The 21,238-nt window shown below is 40.1% G+C and overlaps 1 protein-coding gene across 3 annotated transcripts in view; it reads left to right on the top strand.

Annotated features, from left to right (window-relative positions):
* Nucleotides 1-21,238, top strand: part of FRY (FRY microtubule binding protein) — a 272,666-nt gene that overhangs the window by 199,893 nt on the left and 51,535 nt on the right. For all 3 annotated transcript variants that reach the window (XM_050766803.1, XM_050766805.1, XM_050766804.1), the window contains exons 40-48: nucleotides 1,632-1,830; nucleotides 4,244-4,365; nucleotides 7,666-7,853; nucleotides 9,175-9,269; nucleotides 10,481-11,088; nucleotides 12,333-12,430; nucleotides 12,793-12,963; nucleotides 17,122-17,262; nucleotides 20,408-20,587. In XM_050766803.1, the coding sequence (XP_050622760.1) occupies nucleotides 1,632-1,830; nucleotides 4,244-4,365; nucleotides 7,666-7,853; nucleotides 9,175-9,269; nucleotides 10,481-11,088; nucleotides 12,333-12,430; nucleotides 12,793-12,963; nucleotides 17,122-17,262; nucleotides 20,408-20,587 (1,802 nt within the window). The remainder of the gene's footprint in view (nucleotides 1-1,631; nucleotides 1,831-4,243; nucleotides 4,366-7,665; nucleotides 7,854-9,174; nucleotides 9,270-10,480; nucleotides 11,089-12,332; nucleotides 12,431-12,792; nucleotides 12,964-17,121; nucleotides 17,263-20,407; nucleotides 20,588-21,238) is intronic.

Below are 21,238 nucleotides of genomic sequence, written 5' to 3' on the forward strand. Positions count from 1 at the left end.
CCACCACTGTACTGGCTTCTAATAGACGTTAACATAGTTCTTTGGAAAACAAACATGAAATCATCATTATCTATACTTAATTGAAAATAACCTATCAATAGCCTCTTAGAAACACAAAACTCCCTTTGCTGTAGATGTTTAATTAAAATGAAGAGTTCTAGCTGCTCTAAGTCCTGAGGATAAGAATATAATTTTTTCGAATGTTAGGCAGAGAAAATTGTGGTATCTGGTAAGTTGTGTATCTCTGTGTGCATCAGTTTTGCATTTATTATACCATCAATGTGGTATAAAATGATTTCAATTGAAGATTTACCAAAAACGCATACAATATTCATAGACAAGACAAACAGTAGATAGCTAAAGTGACTGGTTCTACAGGACATAGGGAATAGGTGTACAAAGAATATGGGAAATGTTCTTTTTTTAATAAACATTTATTAAGCACCTAGTTTCAACTGTAGTTGCTTTCAAATACACACTAAAAATGTGTGTGACAGAAATTATTGTCTTGACTTTATTATAATAGGACACCGAGCTACAGAGAATTACAGAAATTCCCTGAGGCTACGCTGTAAGTGACAGAAATGTTATTCAAACCCAGGACTCCTCATCTCTAATTCAGTATATCTACCAGACACACACCAGCACTACATACTTTTTATGATTATTAAATAGGGGAAAAGGGATAGTTGCATATATACATTTTCAAACCTACAGCCTATCCAGAGGTGTAGAATGTCAACCAAGTATGTAGCGAAGAAACAGTATTTGCTTATGCCATATTTCTTTGAATACCATAATACATATTCTATTAAAATACATCATTATATACACAATACTAAAGCTTCTGGGCACATTTACTCAAAAACATTATGTATAAGTAACCAGCCATTAAGTGACTGGTATCCTCAAACAGGGTACCATTTCACATTTTTTTTCCCCCCAATATGGAGTCTTTGCTCTGTCGCCCAGGCTGGAGTGCAGTGGCATGATCCCGGCTCACTGCAAGCTCCACCCCACCGGGTTCATGCCATTCTCCTGCCTCAGCCTCCCAAGCAGCTGGGACCACAGGCGCCTGCCACCACACCAGGCTAATTTTTGTATTTTTAGTAGAGACAGGGTTTCACCAGGTTAGCCAGGATCGTCTCGATCTCCTGACCTCGTGATCCACCCGCCTCGGCCTCGCACAGTGCTGGGATTACAGGCGTGAGCAACCGTGCCCAGCCCATTTCACATGTTTAAGTAGACTAATACCCAGGAATAATTTATTAAGAGCAGTCAGTAGATGATCTGTTATAGTTGAACTGGTCATTTGCCTGGTCCATACATGCATACAAACACACACACATAACCTTTCTTTTGTAGAAAGTATCAACCAAAACAGCAGAGTAGAAAGCAGCAGATCAAGTCCTAGTCCCAAAGACACACTCATTTACACAGCAGTGCAACTGATTCCCTAAACAAAGAAAAACTGTCAGTCTCATTTAATTATAGCCACAGCCAAAAGCAACCATTTTCTCCCCAGAATTTAAATAACTCCACACTTCTCTGCCCTCCTCTGTGGAACTCATTAAGCATGCTGACAGGCACACTGCCTAATACATCCCTCCTTGACCTTCTTCTCCCACCAGGTGGCTTTGACTTCCTGAGAGAGGACCAGTCATCCCCAGTGCCCGACTCAGGGCTCAGCTCCAGCTCCACCTCCTCCAGCATCAGTCTGGGAGGCAGCAGTGGAAACCTCCCACAGATGACCCAGGAGGTAGAAGACGTGGACACAGCTGCTGAAACAGATGAGAAGGCAAACAAGCTCATTGAGTTTCTGACGACCAGGTAATAAGGGGTTAGGAGTCCGCGGCTGTTTGCAGGTTGGTCTTTTGGAAAATTGCCAATGCTTTAAACCACACAGATGGAAAAGTGATCCTGGGGTTCTAACAAAGTCCTGTTTCTCTTCTCAATTGCAACTGCTGGAGTCTGTGTGAACAGACACTGAGTACAAAGAATACAATTTGTGAAAGGCAGACGTTGGTAGAAGTTTCTAGGATCCCACTGATGTGACAGTTGATGGGCAAGGGGATTTTGTGGATAATGGTGATGCAGCAGATGGAGGCGGGAGATGGTCGTGCCCCATAGTGAGCATGCCTTTAGTCATCTATCAGAGCTGCCAGGGGTTAGTAGTTCTGAGACTTGGCAAAGAACATCACTCTGGAAACCAAGGATATTAGCTGTGGTCAACCCAGAAGCAGCTGCCAAGGGGACCATTATCTATTCATCTGGTCCCAAGAGTCATTTGTAAAAGGCAGTCAGAAACCAGAAACAATAGGAAGCATAATAGGAAACGAGTCAAACTAATAAATCAAAACCAAGAAAAACTGCAAGCGGTCCTGGTCAGGTCTTCTGGTTCTTCTCATTAACCATTTAGCTCGTAAGGCTCCAGGATTCCTAACACCCTACGGTCTGGTAGTTGTGTAAAGCATGCTTACCTGTGACTGGGTGGCGTGCTCCCCTTTCTCAGCGAGTTAAGTCCTGGAAATCTAGTCTATGTATATGTTATCTAATATCTCATGTGATCTTGCTTTCTTCAACTAATGCATCAATTAATGCAAACAATAAAAAAGAGTATTTTCTTTCCACAATTCATGATTCAGGTTGTTTTGTGCAACTCTCAACTTAATGTGGGATTTGATGTGCAGGAGGCTTAGGACAGGAGCTGATGGTGCCTACATGACAGTATGCCTGAACATGCAGGGTACTGCAGAGACCCGAATGATTTGTGACTCACCAACTGTCAGTACCAGTGTTTGGAGTAACTCTTCTCTGAAATTCTCCTACCTGGCTCCATTCCATTCTTACTGTTGAAAACCAAGTAGACGACAGAGGCCATGTCTTCAGTTTGATTGTATGGTATTTGCAACTTGATGTGATCCTGATAAAAGCCTTACCTATGCAAATGCTAAAACGTGAAAATTAAGTCCATGTCTAAATCTTTATTTCACTTAACATTTGGTATCACTTTACTTAAACAAACATGTAGCACTTATGATATGCCAAGCACTGTTCTGGTGAATTGGGAGGTTTGAATTTTGCAAATGAATTTAATTTAAAACATTTCAAAATGACTCCATACATTAGATGTGCTTTGAGTATGCTGATAAGGATTTCAATACTGAAATGTACTTCCAAAATAATTCATAAAATTGTTTAAAATCTTTTTTAACTTATATTTTAAGTTCAAGGGTGCATGTGCAGGGTGTGTAGGTTTGCTACATAGGTAAACGTGTGTCAAGGGGGTTTGTTGTACAGGCTATTTCATCAGCCAGGTATTAAGCCCAGTATCCATTAGTTGTTTTTCCCAGTCCTCTCTCTCCTACCCTCCGCCCTCCGGTAGGCCCCAGTGTGTATTACTCCCCCCAGTGTGTCCGTGTGTTCTCATCATTCAGCTCCCACTTACAAGTGAGATCTTGTGGTATTTGGTTTTCTGTTCCTGCATTAGTTTGCTAAGGATGATAGCCTCCAGCTCCATCCATGACCCTGCAAAGGATACAATCTTATACCTTTTTATGGTGGCACAGTATTCCATGGTGTATATGTACCACTTTTTTTTTATCCAATCTATCATTGATGGGCACTTGGGTTGATTCCATGTCTTTGCTATTGGGAAGAGTGCTACCATGAACATATGCATGCATGTGTCTTTATAATAGAACAATGTATATTCCTTTGGGTATATACCCAGTAATGGAATTGCTGGGTCAAATGGTATTTCTGTCTCTGGGTCTTTGAGGAATCGCCACAGTGTCTTCCACAGTGGTTGAACTAGTTTATACTCACACCAACAGTGTAAAAGCCTTCCTTTTTCTCCACAACCTTGCCAACATCTATTATTTTTTGACTTTTTAATAATCGCCATTCTGACTGGTGTGAAATGGTATCTCACTGTGGTTTTGATTTGCATTTCTTTAATGATCAGTGATGTTGAGCTTTTTTTATATGATTGTTGGCTGCATGTATGTCTTCTTTTGAGAAGTAGCTGTTCATGTCCTTTGCCCACTTTTTAACAGGGTTTTTTGTTTTTTTCTTGTAAATTTGTTTAAGTTCCTTACAGATGCTGGGATTAGACCTTTGTCCGACGCATAGATTGCAAAAAATTGAAATATGTTATACTCTTGGAGCCAGGACTGTATGTATAGTTTTACAAATGCAAAATGAAAGTTATATTTTTGACGTTTTGTGTGTTTTGTTTAAGGGCATTTGGTCCACTTTGGTGCCACGAAGACATCACACCTAAAAATCAAAATTCAAAGAGCGCCGAACAGCTCACTAATTTTCTACGTCACGTTGTATCTGTGTTTAAAGATTCCAAATCAGGTACTTCATCTTCTTTGCACAGATTCCTCTTTCAGCGTTGTTCTGTAATGGACTCTGTCTCTATATGATGATTACAGCACCTTACAACGGTCCTGCACTCCACATCCATAGCATGAGCATATTCACAGGGGAGTTCTGAAGCTTGTTCGGATGCTTCCTAACTGCATGGTGTTTAATGCCATGTATATTTGCATTGTGCCGTATCAACTAATTTTTCGAACATACTTGTTCTACTTCTTTTATTTACCTTACTAGAATTAAACTGTGTCTGTAACATTTTCTTTAAAGTAGGCTATGAGGAATAAATCTCATTAATTGACTCTCATCAGTCTCAATGATGAAAAATATAGTCTGGTTAAATGGCTGCTTGAAGGGTCAAACTGTTTTTTAAAAGAAAAATTGTGATCAAATGTTTTTGGCTTTAAAAGTGTTTGCTAACAATTCCTGTGCAAATGACTATTCAATATTCTAAATACAGTGTAAATCCTATTTAAATTGTCGTAGCATCATGATACTTAAGTGTTTTCCTTCTGCTGAATTCCTTCAGATCCAAGTTGGCCTGGGCTGATTTGTGTGTGAAACTTAAATCTGGTTCCTCAACATGTTGTAAAACCATCTCTACCTTTTTTCCCTCACACCAGACTGGAGATATTAAATCCAGCTCCCTGGCTTTCCCAGCTGCTCTGATAATTAGCACATTTCCCAGCTTGAAACATTTTGGATCAGCCACATATCTTTTCATTATCAGAGGACACTTACTAAAAAACAAAAGATACTGACAGACTGAAATGGGAGAGTCATTCCAGGAATAGACTTCCATTTCTAGTTTTCAGTTTCCCCTTTGGAATTTGTTTAAAATATTAAGACCTCAAAAGCCAATTAATCATTGAACACAGCCCAAAGGAAGAATTTTACTATTTGTATGTAAACCATTAATTAATCTAAAATCTTTGATTGAATGAAAATAATGAAAATGAGAAAATATATAAATGCCTTATACTGAATTCTTAGAGGGTACTTCAGGCTGCATAAAGTCTAGGTCTTTTTGCATCTCGATCAATTTTTACTGATTCTGATTTCCTTGTACATCCCCGCTTTTGGCCTGTTTTCTCTATACATGCACAATGTGTTCCTGGAAACACTTGTGTTAGTCAGGGCAGCATAGCTGCTGTAACAAACAGCCCCTAGGGCTCAGAGGCTTAACACAACAGAAGGTTATTCCTGGGTCCTGTAAAAGTTCAGTGCAGATGTTTGGCAGGTGGCCTTCCACTAGGTGCTTCAGGGACCCTCCAGCCTGAGGCTCTTCCACCCTCTAGGCTGAGGCTTCTGCTGGGCCCTCTGCATCCGGCCAGCAGGTGGAAGAAGAAAGAGTGAGAAGAGGATTCCTCAGGATGAGTTGATGCCCCAGTCTTAAATGGGGTATCCAGTGAGTTTTTTTCCACATTCCAAGGGCCGGAACTCAGGCACCTGGGCACACCTAACTGCAAGGAAGACTGGGAAGTGTAGATTCACTGTGTGGCTGGAAAGAAAAAGAAACCTTTTCCTTTTCTCAAAGGACACTGTTGTGGTGAAGGTGGAGTCTGAAGTCCTACTAGTACAGTTCTAGCTGTCAGGTTCGTTGTGATTTAAACAAGCATTTGCCCATTTGAATCACATTTGTCATTTGCCAGGGTACCTAATCTCCACACATAAAATCACAAAATCATTTGCCAGGGTACCTAACCTCCACACGTAAAATAGGCTAAGTAAACAAACCTTTACTTTGATAAACAAATAAAGACATAAAAAGCTTTTTTGAAGCATCATTCATAAGATACGAACTGCCTGCATGGGTTTAATCCTATGTTTACTACCCTGAATGTGTCCGAAGTCAATTTTCCAGGGCCCTCTGTTTTCTCTGCAGGTACGTTTTCTTGTATAATCTATTTGTCCCTAGGGTCAAGTAGCCAAGCTGCAGCTAAGAACAATGACATTGAATTATCCCTTCTGGCCCACTTTCATGTAGCAGCCAAATGTGCTGCAGAACCTCTGTGTCATAGAGACAGCCATGGCCTCTGTTTTCTTTCAGTCCTTCTACCCTTGTAGTCTGCTTTTCTCCCTGCAGAGAGGCACGGCAAGTATAGAATTTAATGACCTGGAATTCAGTCATGAGCTTTATCTTACATTTTCATTCCCATCTGATCAAATGATTTTCTGACTACTGAGATTACCTTTGTACAATTGGAAAAACAAATATTCAGGTGAAAGTTTCAATTATGGCTGCCTTCTTCACAGTATCTGCACTTCAATATCTGCTTATCAATAAAGCAAAGACTTTGGCACAGACCTTAGTTGTGTTTTGAGTTGAATAGATCCACTAACAGCTTTCCTGTATTCTGAAATTTCCTCTACTCTAACAAACTTACAAAAAACGAGTATTCTTTGCAAAAAAGTAGTACGGAAGAATAATATATGAAAATAGCAGAGTAATAAATAATAATACATTTGTGAACCTATGTTATGTTTCAGACATTGTACTAGACACTTTGTAAGTTGTTTAATTTTCACAACAACTGTATGAGACAAGTTAAAGATAAGGAAACAAGTTCATGGAGAACAAATTCCTTTCCCAGAGTTAGAAAGCCCCTAATTCAATACCAGGACCATCTTGTTCCAAAGCCTTTTTCTACTACACTATACCTCCCTAAGATTTATTCAGAATTTGTTTCTATTTTAAAATGAGGTGGGTGCAGTGGCACACACCCGTAATCCCAGCAACTCAGTAGGCTGAGGCAGGAGGATTCCTTGAGCCCAGGAGTTCAAGACCAGCCTGGGCAACAAAGAAAGACCCTGTTTTTAAAAAAAAAAAAAAAAAAAAAAAAAAAAAAAGCTTGACGTGATGGCTCATGCCTATAATCCGAGCACTTTAGGAAGGCAAAGCAGGCGGATCACTTGAGCCCAGGAGTTCAAGACCAGCCTTGGCAACGTAGTGAGACCCCATCACTATAAAAAATACAGAAAACTATCCAGGCATGGTGGCACATGCCTATAGTCCCAGCTACTTGGGAGGCTGGGGTGGGAGGATCACTTGAGCCCAGGAGGTAGAGGCTGCATTGAGCTGTGATCATGCCACTGCGCTCCAGCCTGGGCAACAGAGTGAGACCCTGTCTCAAAAAAAGAAAAAAAAATGGTTGACTTGTAAATAAGTACCACTACAAGGTAGCCCTGTGCTGTTAGCCTGTTTTAAACTTACAGGTAACTTTGATGCCTCAGAGCATGTGAAGTAGAGACCAACCCATTCTGTGACTCTTGTTGCCCTAGGCTTCCATCTGGAGCACCAGTTGAGTGAAGTTGCATTGCAGACAGCCCTCGCAAGCTCTTCAAGGCACTATGCTGGTCGGTCCTTCCAGATATTCCGGGCCCTCAAGCAACCTCTATCAGCACATGCCTTATCTGACCTTCTCTCAAGATTGGTGGAGGTGATCGGAGAACATGGAGATGAGATTCAGGTATGGAAGGAAAGACCACTGAGCTCATGAAGGATGAGCTCTCTTGTCTCGAGGAGGTGTAAACTTTTTTTGAGCCTTTCTTCTCTCAACAATTATTCCAGCCATCTGGACATGTACAATGTATTTTAGAGGTGGACTTTTATATTTACAAGAATTATTCCAAGGAGCCTTGTTCTAGAAATTCAGTGAATATTATCTCTTTTATATATGCGAACAACTGGAAATCCTCTGGTGGCTTCTTCCTTGTTTTTGTGGTTGGTTTTATTTGGCAGGCGGCCAGGAGATTATTTTGTATAGTTTGGGGTTTCTGGCTGCCAACCTAAGATGCAGTTATACAGTGTCCCTGCCCAGAGCAGGGACCTCCACCGTATCTGTGCAAAGCACTACCTCTCTCTGTATGGTTAGTCTCCAGTAGACTGAGAAGAGCTGAAGAAGGAATGGAGGGTGACTGCCACAAGGAGGCCCTCGAGGTAGAGCCCAGAGATTGGGCAGCGCTGAACAGGTTGAGAGCCGCTGGCGTTACAAGCTCTGTGGCTCTGGCCAAGTCCTTCTTTCCCTTCAGAAATATTCCTGGCTGGGCGGTGGCTCATGCCTATAATCCCAGCACTTTGGGAGGCCAAGGCGAGCAGATCCCTTGAGGCCAGGAGTTCAAGGTCAGGCTGGCCAACACGGTGAAACCCCATCTCCACTAAAAACACAAAAATTAGCTCGGCGTGGGGGCACACACCTATAATCCGAGCTACTCAGGAGGCTGAGGCAGGAGAATCACTTGAACCCAGGAGGCAGGGGTTGCAGTGAGCCAAATGGTACCATGGCACTCTAGCCTGGGCAATGGAAGTGAGACTCCATGTCAAAAAAAAAAGAAGGAAAAAAAGAAATGTTCCTGCATCTTAGGAAGCCTGCACACCTACAGACACTACCTGCTTCCTTCTTTCGGCCATTAGAGATGCTATTTAAAACACCACGGAGGCAGCTCTTCCTGTACCTCTCGTCTTGATCTGTGGCTTTCAAACATTGCCACACTGCATTTCAGATGCCACCCTCCCCTCAGCAGAGGGTCACGCTTGCCCCCCTCGGTGCCGGATTTCCAATGAAAGTGATCTGTTGAGGCTCTTAGACATAGGGAAATAAATTTTTATGATTATCTGCTAACTCCTAAGCCATCTGAATTTCCTAAGTGGCCCTTAAAGCTCATTTTAGACTTCATAAATTAAAGCAGCAATAACATTATTGGAATAAAGTATACATTAATTAAATTTCTCTTCAGGAAGTTAACAATGGTTACAAGCAATACAAAATGCTATCTTTGCATGTTTGGCAGGGTTATGTAATGGAAGCGCTCCTTACCTTGGAGGCGGCCGTGGATAACTTGTCTGACTGCTTGAAGAACAGTGACCTCCTAACTGTATTGTCCCGGTGAGGATCAGCTTAATGATATTTTAACATCAAGTATACTGTACTGGAGTATTTGGGAGATGCTGGACTTTAGCCAAAGTGCAAAGAAAAAAATTTAGTTTTTGAAGTATATTTATGACCTGAAAAAGTATGTGTAATACTTTCTTAAGTTAAAAAAGAAGTCATAATACACACACACACACACACACACACATACATACACACATGCATTATATAAGTATTTTTAAACATCAGGAAGATAGATACCAAGTGTTATCTCTACATGATAAAATATTAATAATTTTCCATGTATTTTTTGTCTGAGTATTTTTCCAAATTTATGTAATAATTATCCTATTTATTACATTGGTAAAGAAAAGCAAAAGCTAAACATTATTTTTAAGTAAATATATATAAAGCTTGTGAACAGTTTCCATGAAAACAGTTGGAATAAATGTTGACTTCACTCAAAGAAATTCCTACCTTAATATCTTTTTTTGTGCTCCTGCCAATGTTTAATAACTCATTTCAAATTATTTACGACTCTATATTCTGTTTGTGTAATTGAGCTCATCTTGCTTGAAATTGAGTCGGTAATGTTATCTTGTATCCCATTGGGCCTTGTTTCATTTTTAAGTTGAGCATTTTTTATGGATAATTTTGGTATGGTTACAAACATCACACATATTTATCTATATGAACATAAAGATTTATCTAAATCAGTAAAAATGTAGTAAGAATGTTGACAAAGAGTTTTACCTTTTCAGCATAGACTAAGAAATCATTTTTCATAAATTTTGGTAAGTACCAAAAAATTTCCTTTGACATGAACATTTACCAGCTTCTTTCTGGATAGCATAATTTCCATTTCTGTTCTCCTTATCAGTTAGTTAACAGAATATTGAAGCTTATACCTATCAGGTACATTTTATAATTACTCCTACCCAAATTCGAACAAAAAATAAATGAAATATCAGTAAACTTTAAGGCCAATTACTGATTTCTTTACATTTTTCAATAAGTAGCAGTCAGTATTGGGCTTTTTGTTTTGTTGATGAGGGTTCCCTTGTTTTGTTTTTTAAAGGTTTAAGGATAAGGAAAAATAAATGAATAGAAAGTGGCATTTCTAAATAATTATTTCCCTCCTGCAGTGTTTCTCAGTGGACTTGAAACAACTGGCTTTTCATGATACGTGTTGGCATCCTATTAAACTTATTTATTTTTATACCCAGTTCTTCCTCACCAGATTTAAGCTCCAGCAGTAAACTAACAGCAAGCAGAAAGAGCACAGGACAACTAAATGTGAACCCTGGAACCACCAGCGGCAACACTGCGACTGCAGAACGGAGCCGGCATCAACGAAGCTTCTCTGTGCCCAAAAAGTTTGGTGTCATTGACCGATCCTCTGACCCACCTCGAAGTGCCACACTGGACAGAATTCAGGCTTGTACCCAACAAGGCCTCTCCTCAAAAACCAGAAGCTCATCCTCCTTGAAGGACAGTCTCACGGACCCATCCCACATAAACCATCCCACCAACCTGCTGGCCACCATCTTCTGGGTCACAGTGGCCTTGATGGAGTCTGATTTTGAGTTTGAATACTTAATGGCCTTAAGGCTGTTGAGCAGACTACTGGCACATATGCCACTCGATAAGGCTGAGAACCGAGAAAAGCTTGAGAAACTCCAGGCCCAGCTCAAGTGGGCCGACTTCTCCGGGCTGCAGCAGCTGCTGCTGAAAGGATTCACATCCCTCACTACCACAGACCTGACCCTGCAGCTCTTCAGTCTGCTGACACCAGTGTCCAAAATATCCATGGTGGATGCATCCCATGCTATTGGTAAAGCCAGCCTCGTTCACCCTGTCTCACTCAATTCTGATGGTGGTTGTGTTCGTCATTTGGTACAATAAGATAATATGAACTTACTGCTTTTAACAATTCTGCTACAAAATGGTTCCTTGAGAGTAGTTTATTTTTTCTTTTAAAATTCTATATAATGTAAATCTCAATGATCTGTATTATAGAAAATATTTTTAAGGCAATAGCATAAAAGGGGCCAAAATTATTTATAAGATATTAGCAGTTCCTTTATGCTTTCCAGATCAAACTGCAGGTGCTGTTAGTTTATTCCATTGCTCTTGTACAGGAAAAAAAAATTTTTTTCTTAACTCCTAAATCTTTTATTTTTTCTTTGCTTTTCTGCTCTTCTTGGAAATTCTCTTGGTTTCCTCTTGTTTTGAATTAACCCAAATCAACAAACCAGATTGATTATTTATTTATGTATGTATGTATTTATTTATTTACTTTGAGATGGAGTCTCGCTCTATCGCCGGGCTGGAGTTCAGTGACGCAATCTTGGCTCACTGCAACCTCTGTCTCCCAGGTTCAAGCAATTCTCCTGCCTCAGCCTCCCGAGTAGCTGGGATTACAGGTGTACACCACCACGCCCAGCTAATTTTTGTTTTTTTAGTAGAGACAGGGTTTCACCAATGTCAGCCAGGATGGTCTTGATATCTTGACCTTGTGAGCTGCCCGCCTCAGCCTCCCAAAGTCCTTGGATTACGGGCGTGAGCCACCATACCTGGCCAACAAACCAGATTTTTAATGCCATGGCATGTGACCCAGAATTCATTTCATGAAGCTAGAACTTAACACAGAGGAACTAAGTCATTCCTTATTTTAAAGAGTCTTTTCAATTATATGACTAAGACTTAAATTGGTTGGCCTATGTCCTCTCATACCAGTTTTTCTTAAAATATGTTTTTTGATAAAAATTTCAAACGAGTACTTCAGCTCAGTTCAATCTGTGCCAAAAAAATCTGGGCCAGCCATCCTTATTCACAAAACTCCAGTGCAGGATAATCACTGCATCTTAAAACCGCAGATCTACTTCAGTGTCATCTTTGTAACTGGTGCCATTGTGGTTGTGCATTTTTCATAGATTTTGTGTTAGATCATGTTTAAGCTGATTCAAAAACTGCTTTTGCATCATCTCCGTATAAAAGTCTATAACATGCCTTCCCACTGTTAACAGCTAAAATATACCATATTCAACTATCTCCATTGTATCTTCTCCAATCCAGGGTTTCCACTGAATGTCTTGTGTCTCCTGCCCCAGCTGATTCAGCATTTTGAAAATCCCAATCAGTTCTGTAAGGATGTAGCCGAAAGGATTGCTCAGGTACGAGTTACAGTTCCATACTCAGGCAGGTCCATAGAGCCCTTCAGGAAGCCCCAATGTCAGACAAATTACAAGGCCCAGAGAAGGCAGTGGTTTTTTCAAAAACTGGAAATAATAACTAATATCACAGTAATGGACATATAGGGGTGACTGATGCAAATTATCTTGCTTGCTTTCATTCTTGAGAAAGCAGGTGAAAAGAATTTGTGAAAATTATATTAGCCAAGCTAAGTACTTCCTGTAATTACCAAAAAAGTGCATCAATCTACTTTCCAGACTGCCAGAGATTATAGTAAAATGGCTAACATTTCTTCCTATTCATTGGGCTGTTTTATTCTTAATTGATTTTCTTATTTTAAAAGGTTTGTTTAGAAGAGAAGAACCCCAAACTTTCAAATCTTGCACATGTCATGACTCTTTATAAAACGCACAGCTACACAAGGGACTGCGCCACGTGGGTCAATGTGGTCTGTCGATACCTTCATGAAGCATATGCTGACATTACCTTGAATATGGTTACCTACCTGGCAGAGGTAAGCTTTTTTTTTTTTTTTTTTTTTTTTGAGACAGGGTCTCATTATGTTGCCCAGGCTGATCTCAACTCTTGGGCTCAAGCAGTCCTCCTGCCTTCGTCTCCCAGAGTGCTAGGATTACAGGCGTGAGCCACCATTCCCTGCCAGAGGTAAGCTTTGAAATAAAAGATAAAATCTATTATAGCTTCCATGGGTAAATTATTTGCATAGAATTCATAATACACTCAGTATACTCTTAACTTCCATAGAGCATGTGCGTATTAAATATTATAATACATGCTAATGGAATCATTTTAAACTCTCACAACGGCACAGTGATGATTAGATACTATCATACAGATCTGAGACTCAGCCAGGTTAAATAATTTTTCACAGTTTAAAGCAGCAGAGTCAGCCTTTAAACCTAGATATAGCTGCCTCCAAAGCTTAAACTCCTTCTGTTTATTATGGTAATACTGTCAGTAGATGGCAGAGATCAGAAAATTTTATCCTAATTACTCTGGATGTTTAAATCTTATTTAAGGAGTTACCTTGTGGCCTGATACGTTTAATGGTTGTTTGATGTAATTATCAAAGCATACATTCTGAAATAAACTTTATTCTCACCTTTTATGTTTGTTTTTAAAACTGGAATAGTGCTTTGTCATCATACCAGTGTGTTTCTAGAATATTCATTACAAACCCTACACTGACTTCTGTGTACGTTGGTGCTAGAAATGCATAGAATATTGGTGGGCAAGAGATGAAATGTATTCCATTTAGCATCTTCAGTCCCCAAGAAGTTTATCACACCAGGTCATGAAATCTATAAGGCAAATGGCTGGTAATAGCTACCTTGTTTTAGCATTTTCAGTGTTGCTTTTTCTTCAGTGATATGCATTCATAGCTATCACTAGCACCTTTCAGAAGGACAATCTACCCTAGTTTTTCTTTTATTTTTATCATCAATCCAGATGCCAGATAGGTTAAAAGTCAGCCATTTTCTCAAAGGCTCCACAAGCCTGAAAGCATCTACCTAGCAGAGGAGAGATGTGCCATCCATCAACATTTATAGTTGATCCTGCAGGATTTTGACTTGCAATACAGATCAGCGATGTGTGAACTGTGTTCAGACTGTCAGCGGCCCAGGATTCACTTGCTCTTTCCACATCCACATCTCTGACATTTTAAGGAACCTCTCATAAGTACCACCCTGCTGGTTTTAATAGTCACCTGGTCATACCTGTCCCTGCAAGAGTTAACTAAGCAAGCGCACACACAGCTTAGCACAGAAGTAGTACTGAGAGAACTGATTTATTCTGCTTACAAAGGCAGACCTTGCCTCCTTTAAAAGAAGGTGAAGTGTATACAGCAAGGAGGTAATGTTTGTTTGGCTCACTAACCATAAGAAGTTTCATAAATGCAAATTGTATGTAGCATGTACATACAAGGGAATATCATTCGGGAAGAAATTCTGATGCGTGCTTCCACGTGGGTGAATCTTGAAGACAGTATGCTAAGTGAAAAAGGCCAGAGGACAAAAGGACAAATATGACATGATTCTGCTTATATGAGGTACAGACATTAAGCACGTTTATAAAGAAATTGTAGAATAGTGGTTACCAGGAACTGGGGGCAGTTAGTAATGGAGAATTATTGTTTTGTGGGTACAGAATTTCAGTTTGGGATGATGAACAAGTTCTGGAGGTAGACAGTGGTGATGGTTGCATAATAATGTGAATGTACTTGAGAAAACAGATGGAAAGAATTTGTGAAAATTATATTAGCCAAGCTAAGTACTTCTGTAACAACCAAAAAGTGTATCAGTGTACTCTGGCAGTCTGGAAAGTAGATTGATACACTTTCTAAAAAATGGAAAAGGTTAATTGTATGTTATGTGTATTTTACTACCCATAAAAAAATGGGTTATCTAATTTGTTCTATTCAGCCCTTATCACAAAATTATCACCAAAAAATGTATTATGAACTTCACCAAGGTCCCACTGTATATAATATATATTAACTTCTGTTTCAATTACACATTCTTTCAGATCTTGGCCATGCACATACATATAATTTTGTGTCACTGTGGTATTCCCTGGAACCTGCTCTGCTCACTTGTTATTAACTTTGCGTGTATATTTCTATGTGTTGGGGTAGCTCACAGAGTGCTGCTTTGAATAACTCTGGAAGTCTATCAGGTTAAGGTAACACAGTTTGTGTAACCATCTCCCTTTTGTTGCTAATGTTCATAATTTTTTCCATTACAAACGGTCCTGTTATGTAGACTTTTATCAAATGATATTTGAAATTTGATCAAATAGTAATAGATTTTATCAAAATCGTTTTATCACATAATATCAAATGACTCTACATTTCCTGAAGTCGAATTATTCAGTTCTGTGGCATGGATTGTGGGTATGTTATTTAGTTCTTCAACGTATTCAAGAAGTTGGTCTTCATAAAGATCCCCCCCATTTGTAATACTATAAACAATATATAAATATTCTTGTTTTCCTGTATCCCCACTAAATTTTGTCATTCCATGTCTTCGTTTTTTAATTTAATACTTTTTATTAATAATTTTGAATTATTTTATGTATTTTCTTTCTAGTAAAGATATTCATTTTTCCACATTACAGATTTACATAATTATTTCCTCATGTTTTTTGTTTTGTTTTGTCTTGTTTTGAGACAGAGTCTTGCTCTTGTCACCGAGGCTGGAGTGCAGCGGTGTAACATTGGCTCACCGCAACTTCCGCTTCCTGGGTTCACGCAATTCTCCTGCCTCACCCTCCCAAGTAGCTGGGATTACAGGCACCCACCACTACACTCAGCTAATTTTTGTATTTTTAGTAGAGACTGGGTTTCACCATGTTGGTCAGGCTGGTCTTGAACTCCTCACCTCAGGTGATCCACCCACCCCAGCCTCCCAAAGTGCTGGGATTACAGGCGTGAGCCACCATGCCCAGCTCTTTCCTCATGTTTTAACCACTCCGTAAATATTGTGGAATTTCAACATTTAGTTGGATCATCTCTATCAACTTTTTATGTGTAAACTTTTATCATGATGTCTGTCACATATATTTTTTTCCTTATTTTGCTTTCCTTTTGGACAATATAATTGATTTTTTATGATTATAAAAGCAGTATATGTTCATAACAGAAAATTTGGAAGATGCAGGGAAGTTTTTAAAAAGAAAAGAAAAATTACTCAAAATTATAGAGAAACAATACTAACATTTTTAAATTTCTTTCCAATGTTATTTGTATATAACACACACATTCATGTCAATATTGGCATCATCTATTAAAAAAACAACCGTGTATCCTTCATTTCCCACTTAATATTATCTGATATCCTCCACTGTCTTTAAAAATGTCATTCTGTTAACTGCATGATGTTTCATTATACAGTTTGCTGTTAACTTATAGATCCATTTCCCTAGTGTTCAGTACTTGAATTGCTTACAAAGCTTTCTTGTTTTGTGTATGTTTTTTGCCATTATAAATAATGCTGTGGTAAAATCTTATACATAAATCTTAACATCTATCTCTGGTTTGAGAAACATTCCTAAAAGTATAATTACTGTGTCAAAAGATTGTGGACCTCTTCATTGCTCTTGATCTCATTTGCCAATCTATCCAATTCACATTGCCACTGATACGTAAGAATACCCATTTGTTTATCTCCCCATCAATACTGAGTGTTATCAATTTCTAATCTTTGCCAGTTTGATAACTGACAGATTTCATCTTTTGTTTGAATTTGTAATTTTTGATCATTGGTGTCTGATGCTTTCCTTTTGAGGTGTTTTTTAATATTTCATCACATGAATTTTATACTTACGTATTCACACCTCCACACATGATATAGTCTATTTTGATAATATCTTCAGTTCTTCATAGTTAGGATTTTATTTCCTCTCCTAAGGAAACATGCAATCAAGCCAGGCATGGTGGCTCTTGCCTATAATCCCAGATACTTGGGAGCTGAGGCAAGAGGATCTCTTGAGGCCAGGAGTTTGAGACTAGCCTGGGCAACATAGCAAGACCCTGTCTCCTAAAAAAATAAAAATAAAAAAGGAAAGGTGCAATCCTAAATACGTTGGAAAACACGGGTCCTTCCATACAGAGATCTGGTGTGTGACTGACTCCAACTGCACTTTGCCCCCACAGCTGCTGGAGAAGGGCCTCCCTAGCGTGCAGCAGCCCCTGCTCCAGGTGATCTACAGTCTGCTCAGCTACATGGACCTTTCTGTTGTTCCTGTCAAACAGTTCAACGTGGAAGTTCTAAAGACAATTGAAAAATATGTGCAAGTGAGTACTTGGATAACTTCACTAAGCAACCAGTCATTCCAAAAAGACGGAGGCTTTTCCCGTAGCTTGGCTGCAAAACCGTCCAGGTACCAGGCCACTCATTCATTCCTTGACATCCATGACGCAGCCAGGGCAGTTAAGAGTGGGAGCTGGCCACACCCTGAGTAGTATTCTGAAGAGAATGAGAGCACAAGACCCCCGCACATGCCGGTGCCTTCAAAAGGCACATTTCCACCTCTTGGGGCCAGAGGCTGAGTACTGAAAGCACACGCCCGACTTGGAGGGGAGCGGCAGAATCTTGGTTTTTACATCCCGTTTCAGAGAAGGAGAGGGGACAAGGAACTGTAGGAACTTTCACATGTGCCAGGTTCTAGGCCCGGTGTCTCAACATGTGAAGGGTTATTCAGAGGCTAAAACTGTCACTTTAGAGTTGAAGGGTGGTTAAGAAACTTGCATAAATGTACTTGAAAATACTTCGACAAACAAACAAAAAACGTTTGTTTGAGGGGATAAATAAAACAAGATGACAAAATGTGAATAATTGATGAAGAGTACAAAGGAGTTCATTAGACTAGTCTCTCTGTTTCTGTGTATATTTTAATATTTCCATAATAAACAGTCTTTATGTATATTTTTAAAACCAAGAGACTGGCCCCCAAGATTTCAGTTAGTAAAGGCTGGAGCTGGTATTTGGATCCAAAGCCAGTGTCTTCATTTTATTGTACCAGGCAGCCTTCCTGGCAGGATACTTGGACATCTCCAAACACCTACAGATTGATTCCTTTTTTTTTTTTTTGGAAACCGAGTCTCACTCTGTCCAGGCTGGAGTGCAGTGGCACAATCTCGGCTCACTGCAACCTCTGCCTCCCGGGTTCAAGCAATCCTTCTGCCTCAACCTCCCAAGTAGCTGGGACTACAGGCGTGTGCCACCACGCCTGGCTAATTTTTGTATTTTTAGTGGAGACGGGGTTTCACCATATTGGCCAGGCTGGTCTCGAACTCCTGACCTCGTGATCCACCACCTCAGTCTCCCAAAGTGCTGGAATTACAGGCATGAGCCACCACGTCCAGCCCAGATCGATTCTTTAAAGCCGTACTCTTGAGAAGACCAGAAACACAATTTATTTTAATGAAAATAAAAATAAATATAAAGGCCAGGCGCAGTGGCTCAACCTGTAATCCCAGCACTTTGGGAGGCTGAGGCAAGAGGATCACTTGAGGCCAGGAGTTCAAGACCAGCCTGAGCAACAAAAGTGACACCCCAACTCTACAAAAATAAAAAATCAAAACAAATAAGCAAGGTGTGGTGGACACCTATAGTCCCAGCTACTTAGGATGCTGGGGAGAGAGCTTCCCTTGAGCCCAGGAGGTCGAGGTTACACTGGACTGTGATCGCACCACTGCACTCCAGCCTGGCCAACAGCATGATAGGTAGGAAGATAGGAATACAGATAGATGGGAAGATAGATCAAACACCCCAGGACAAGTTTCTAAAGCCTGGAAGTTCATCTGAAACACATGACCACACACTAAAGCAGGGAGGCTCCAGGCCATGGGAGTAGTGCAGGGCCACCGTGGGGTTCAGTGGAGAGCGCCTAGCTCCAGAGCAAAGGCATATTTTTCTCTACATTGTATTTGTCCCTCTATTTCTTCTCTGGAATGTACTTGGTAACTTGTAGGATTCAAGGGCAAATGCTAGTTCCTCTCTGGAAACTCATTGACGAAGATATACAGTATAGATTTTAGACATTCCTTTCCATCTTTACTTCACCAAATTAGTTACAGAAATTATTTAATGCTGAAAGTGACATCCAAGCATCATTTTTCAAGTGGCATTGCTCCATAATACTTACACCACATAGGGCAGGCAGTCAGTTAACAGTTTCTCACTTCCCTCACAGGAGACAGGTGGTCAGTTCACACCTTTCTACGAATGCGTGCCCCATTTTGTTGTTTAATGAGGCTGTCCATTTCATCTTAAGCCTGGGAGCCACCTCTGATACTTTGTATCTTACCTCAAATAGTAGCTTATTTCACATTTAAACCATGGCTTCCCTTGTGCAGAATTTAATAGATGTTTTATTTCATGTTCTCTGACTGCAAAGTCCAGGCCAAAAAAAGTAATAACAACTTTTATCAAGTTCATTTATCTATGTTTCTAATATTTTTATGAAAGCAGCACATAGTCTGGAGGTTGTCAGATAAACAAAGATGGTACAACTTAGTCTTAAATGAAGAGTAGGTATTTGACATGCCAATAAGGAGGGGAAAGGTATTCAAGGATGAGGGAATACCATGAGTAAAGGCACAGAGGCTGAGAGGGCTTGCGGAGTTTGGGGAACCCAGCAGCCTGGGGGAGATGACGCCTGCAGGCCGTGCTCAAAGAGTGTGGATTCCACCCTGTCCACCAGAGGGAGCCTGTGAAGGAGTTTAGTCAAGGAAGTGGCTTGGTCTGAAGAGTTCTAGGACGTTCACTCTAGCTGGATCTGATGAACTTGAGGGCTGCAAGCCAGGACACCAGTAAGGGGCCATTGAGATAGTCCAGGCAAGGCCCAAGAGGGTGCCACTGAGCCAGTGCCAGCAGGAATGCAGTGGAGGGAACAGATTACCAGGAGGGAGGGTTAAGAAGGGCTTCCAGATTCCTGCGTTAAGTAATGAGGAAGACAACAAGTGAGAAGAAAAGAGGGCTGAAGACAGAGATCAAGGTACCCAGGAAGCAAATGGAGCAGGAGGAGCCAGAGAACTAGGAGGAGGACCAAGAAGACTGGAAACTGGAGGTGGGGAGAACTTTCAGAAAGAGTGAATTGAACAGTCAATGGCATAAAATGCATTGGGAGCTTTTTTTTTTTTTCTCAAATTAAGGAGGTGCCTCATTACCAATAATGGTACCTCATTAATAAGAATTTAATTTAGCTGAAATGGATGAAATTGGTCTTTTTTTATTTGCTTGTCTCCTAAACGTAGCTCCTTTTATATATACATTGTCTTTTTATGTCATTTGCCTTTTACTTATCATGGAACCTCCTGCACTGTTGTAAGTCAGTGAATTCTGACTGGTCACTGGCTTCTCACTGGTCATTCTGACATACATTAGCTTTAAAAACATGAAATTATTTTTAACCCTTGAATGTTTTATTTCCTGCAGAGTGTTCACTGGAGAGAAGCTCTGAATATCTTGAAGCTCGTAGTTTCTCGGTCAGCCAGCCTTGTTTTACCTTCATACCAGCACAGTGACCTCTCAAAAATAGAAATACATCGAGTGTGGACTAGTGCTTCCAAGGAATTACCTGGGAAAACCCTGGACTTCCACTTCGATATTTCGGAGGTACTTAGCTATGTTAACTGTTTCTGTGAACTTTAGCATGAATTTGTAGTAGCAAAGGTCAAAAGTAGTTGCCTGGAAAAAAGAAGATGTATTTGACAGTTATTTCAAATGAAGATTTCTAAGGAGTAAATTAGGTTTTGCTTTTTTAAGAACCCATTGAGTGTCATATTCACTGGGACTCTCAGTTGGCAGCTTTTAAAAATAGAAACTAGCCTCAGTTATGTAAAAAATGATTTTAAAAAGAGGCATTTAAAAATGGAACGATCATAAGCATTTTAAACCATGACCTTCACTCATTCTTTATCTGACAATGGTCATGTCTTTATATTCACAATGTTTCTCCCTGAACGACAGCCAGTTCAGCAGATGACCGAAGTTTACAGGAATACGGACTCCACTTTTATAGTTGCTTCCCCAGTCCACACTATCTTTTAAACAAGTAAAACTAAATTCTTGCCTTCAAGGGGGCAGGGGAGGGAGAGGGAGGAGCAAGAGACTAGGGACCCAAGCTAAGGAGTCAGGAAGAAAAGAAAGGACAGGAAGTGGTCATGTTTACCTGGTAGTCCATGAACAGACATTTGGGAGGCTTATATTGAAGTCTAAGGTATAAAATAACTTTGCTTTCACATCTCTTACCCCATGACTCATGAA

The sequence above is a fragment of the Macaca thibetana genome, chromosome 17, assembly GCF_024542745.1.
Source record: "Macaca thibetana thibetana isolate TM-01 chromosome 17, ASM2454274v1, whole genome shotgun sequence".
Lineage (NCBI taxonomy): Eukaryota > Metazoa > Chordata > Mammalia > Primates > Cercopithecidae > Macaca > Macaca thibetana.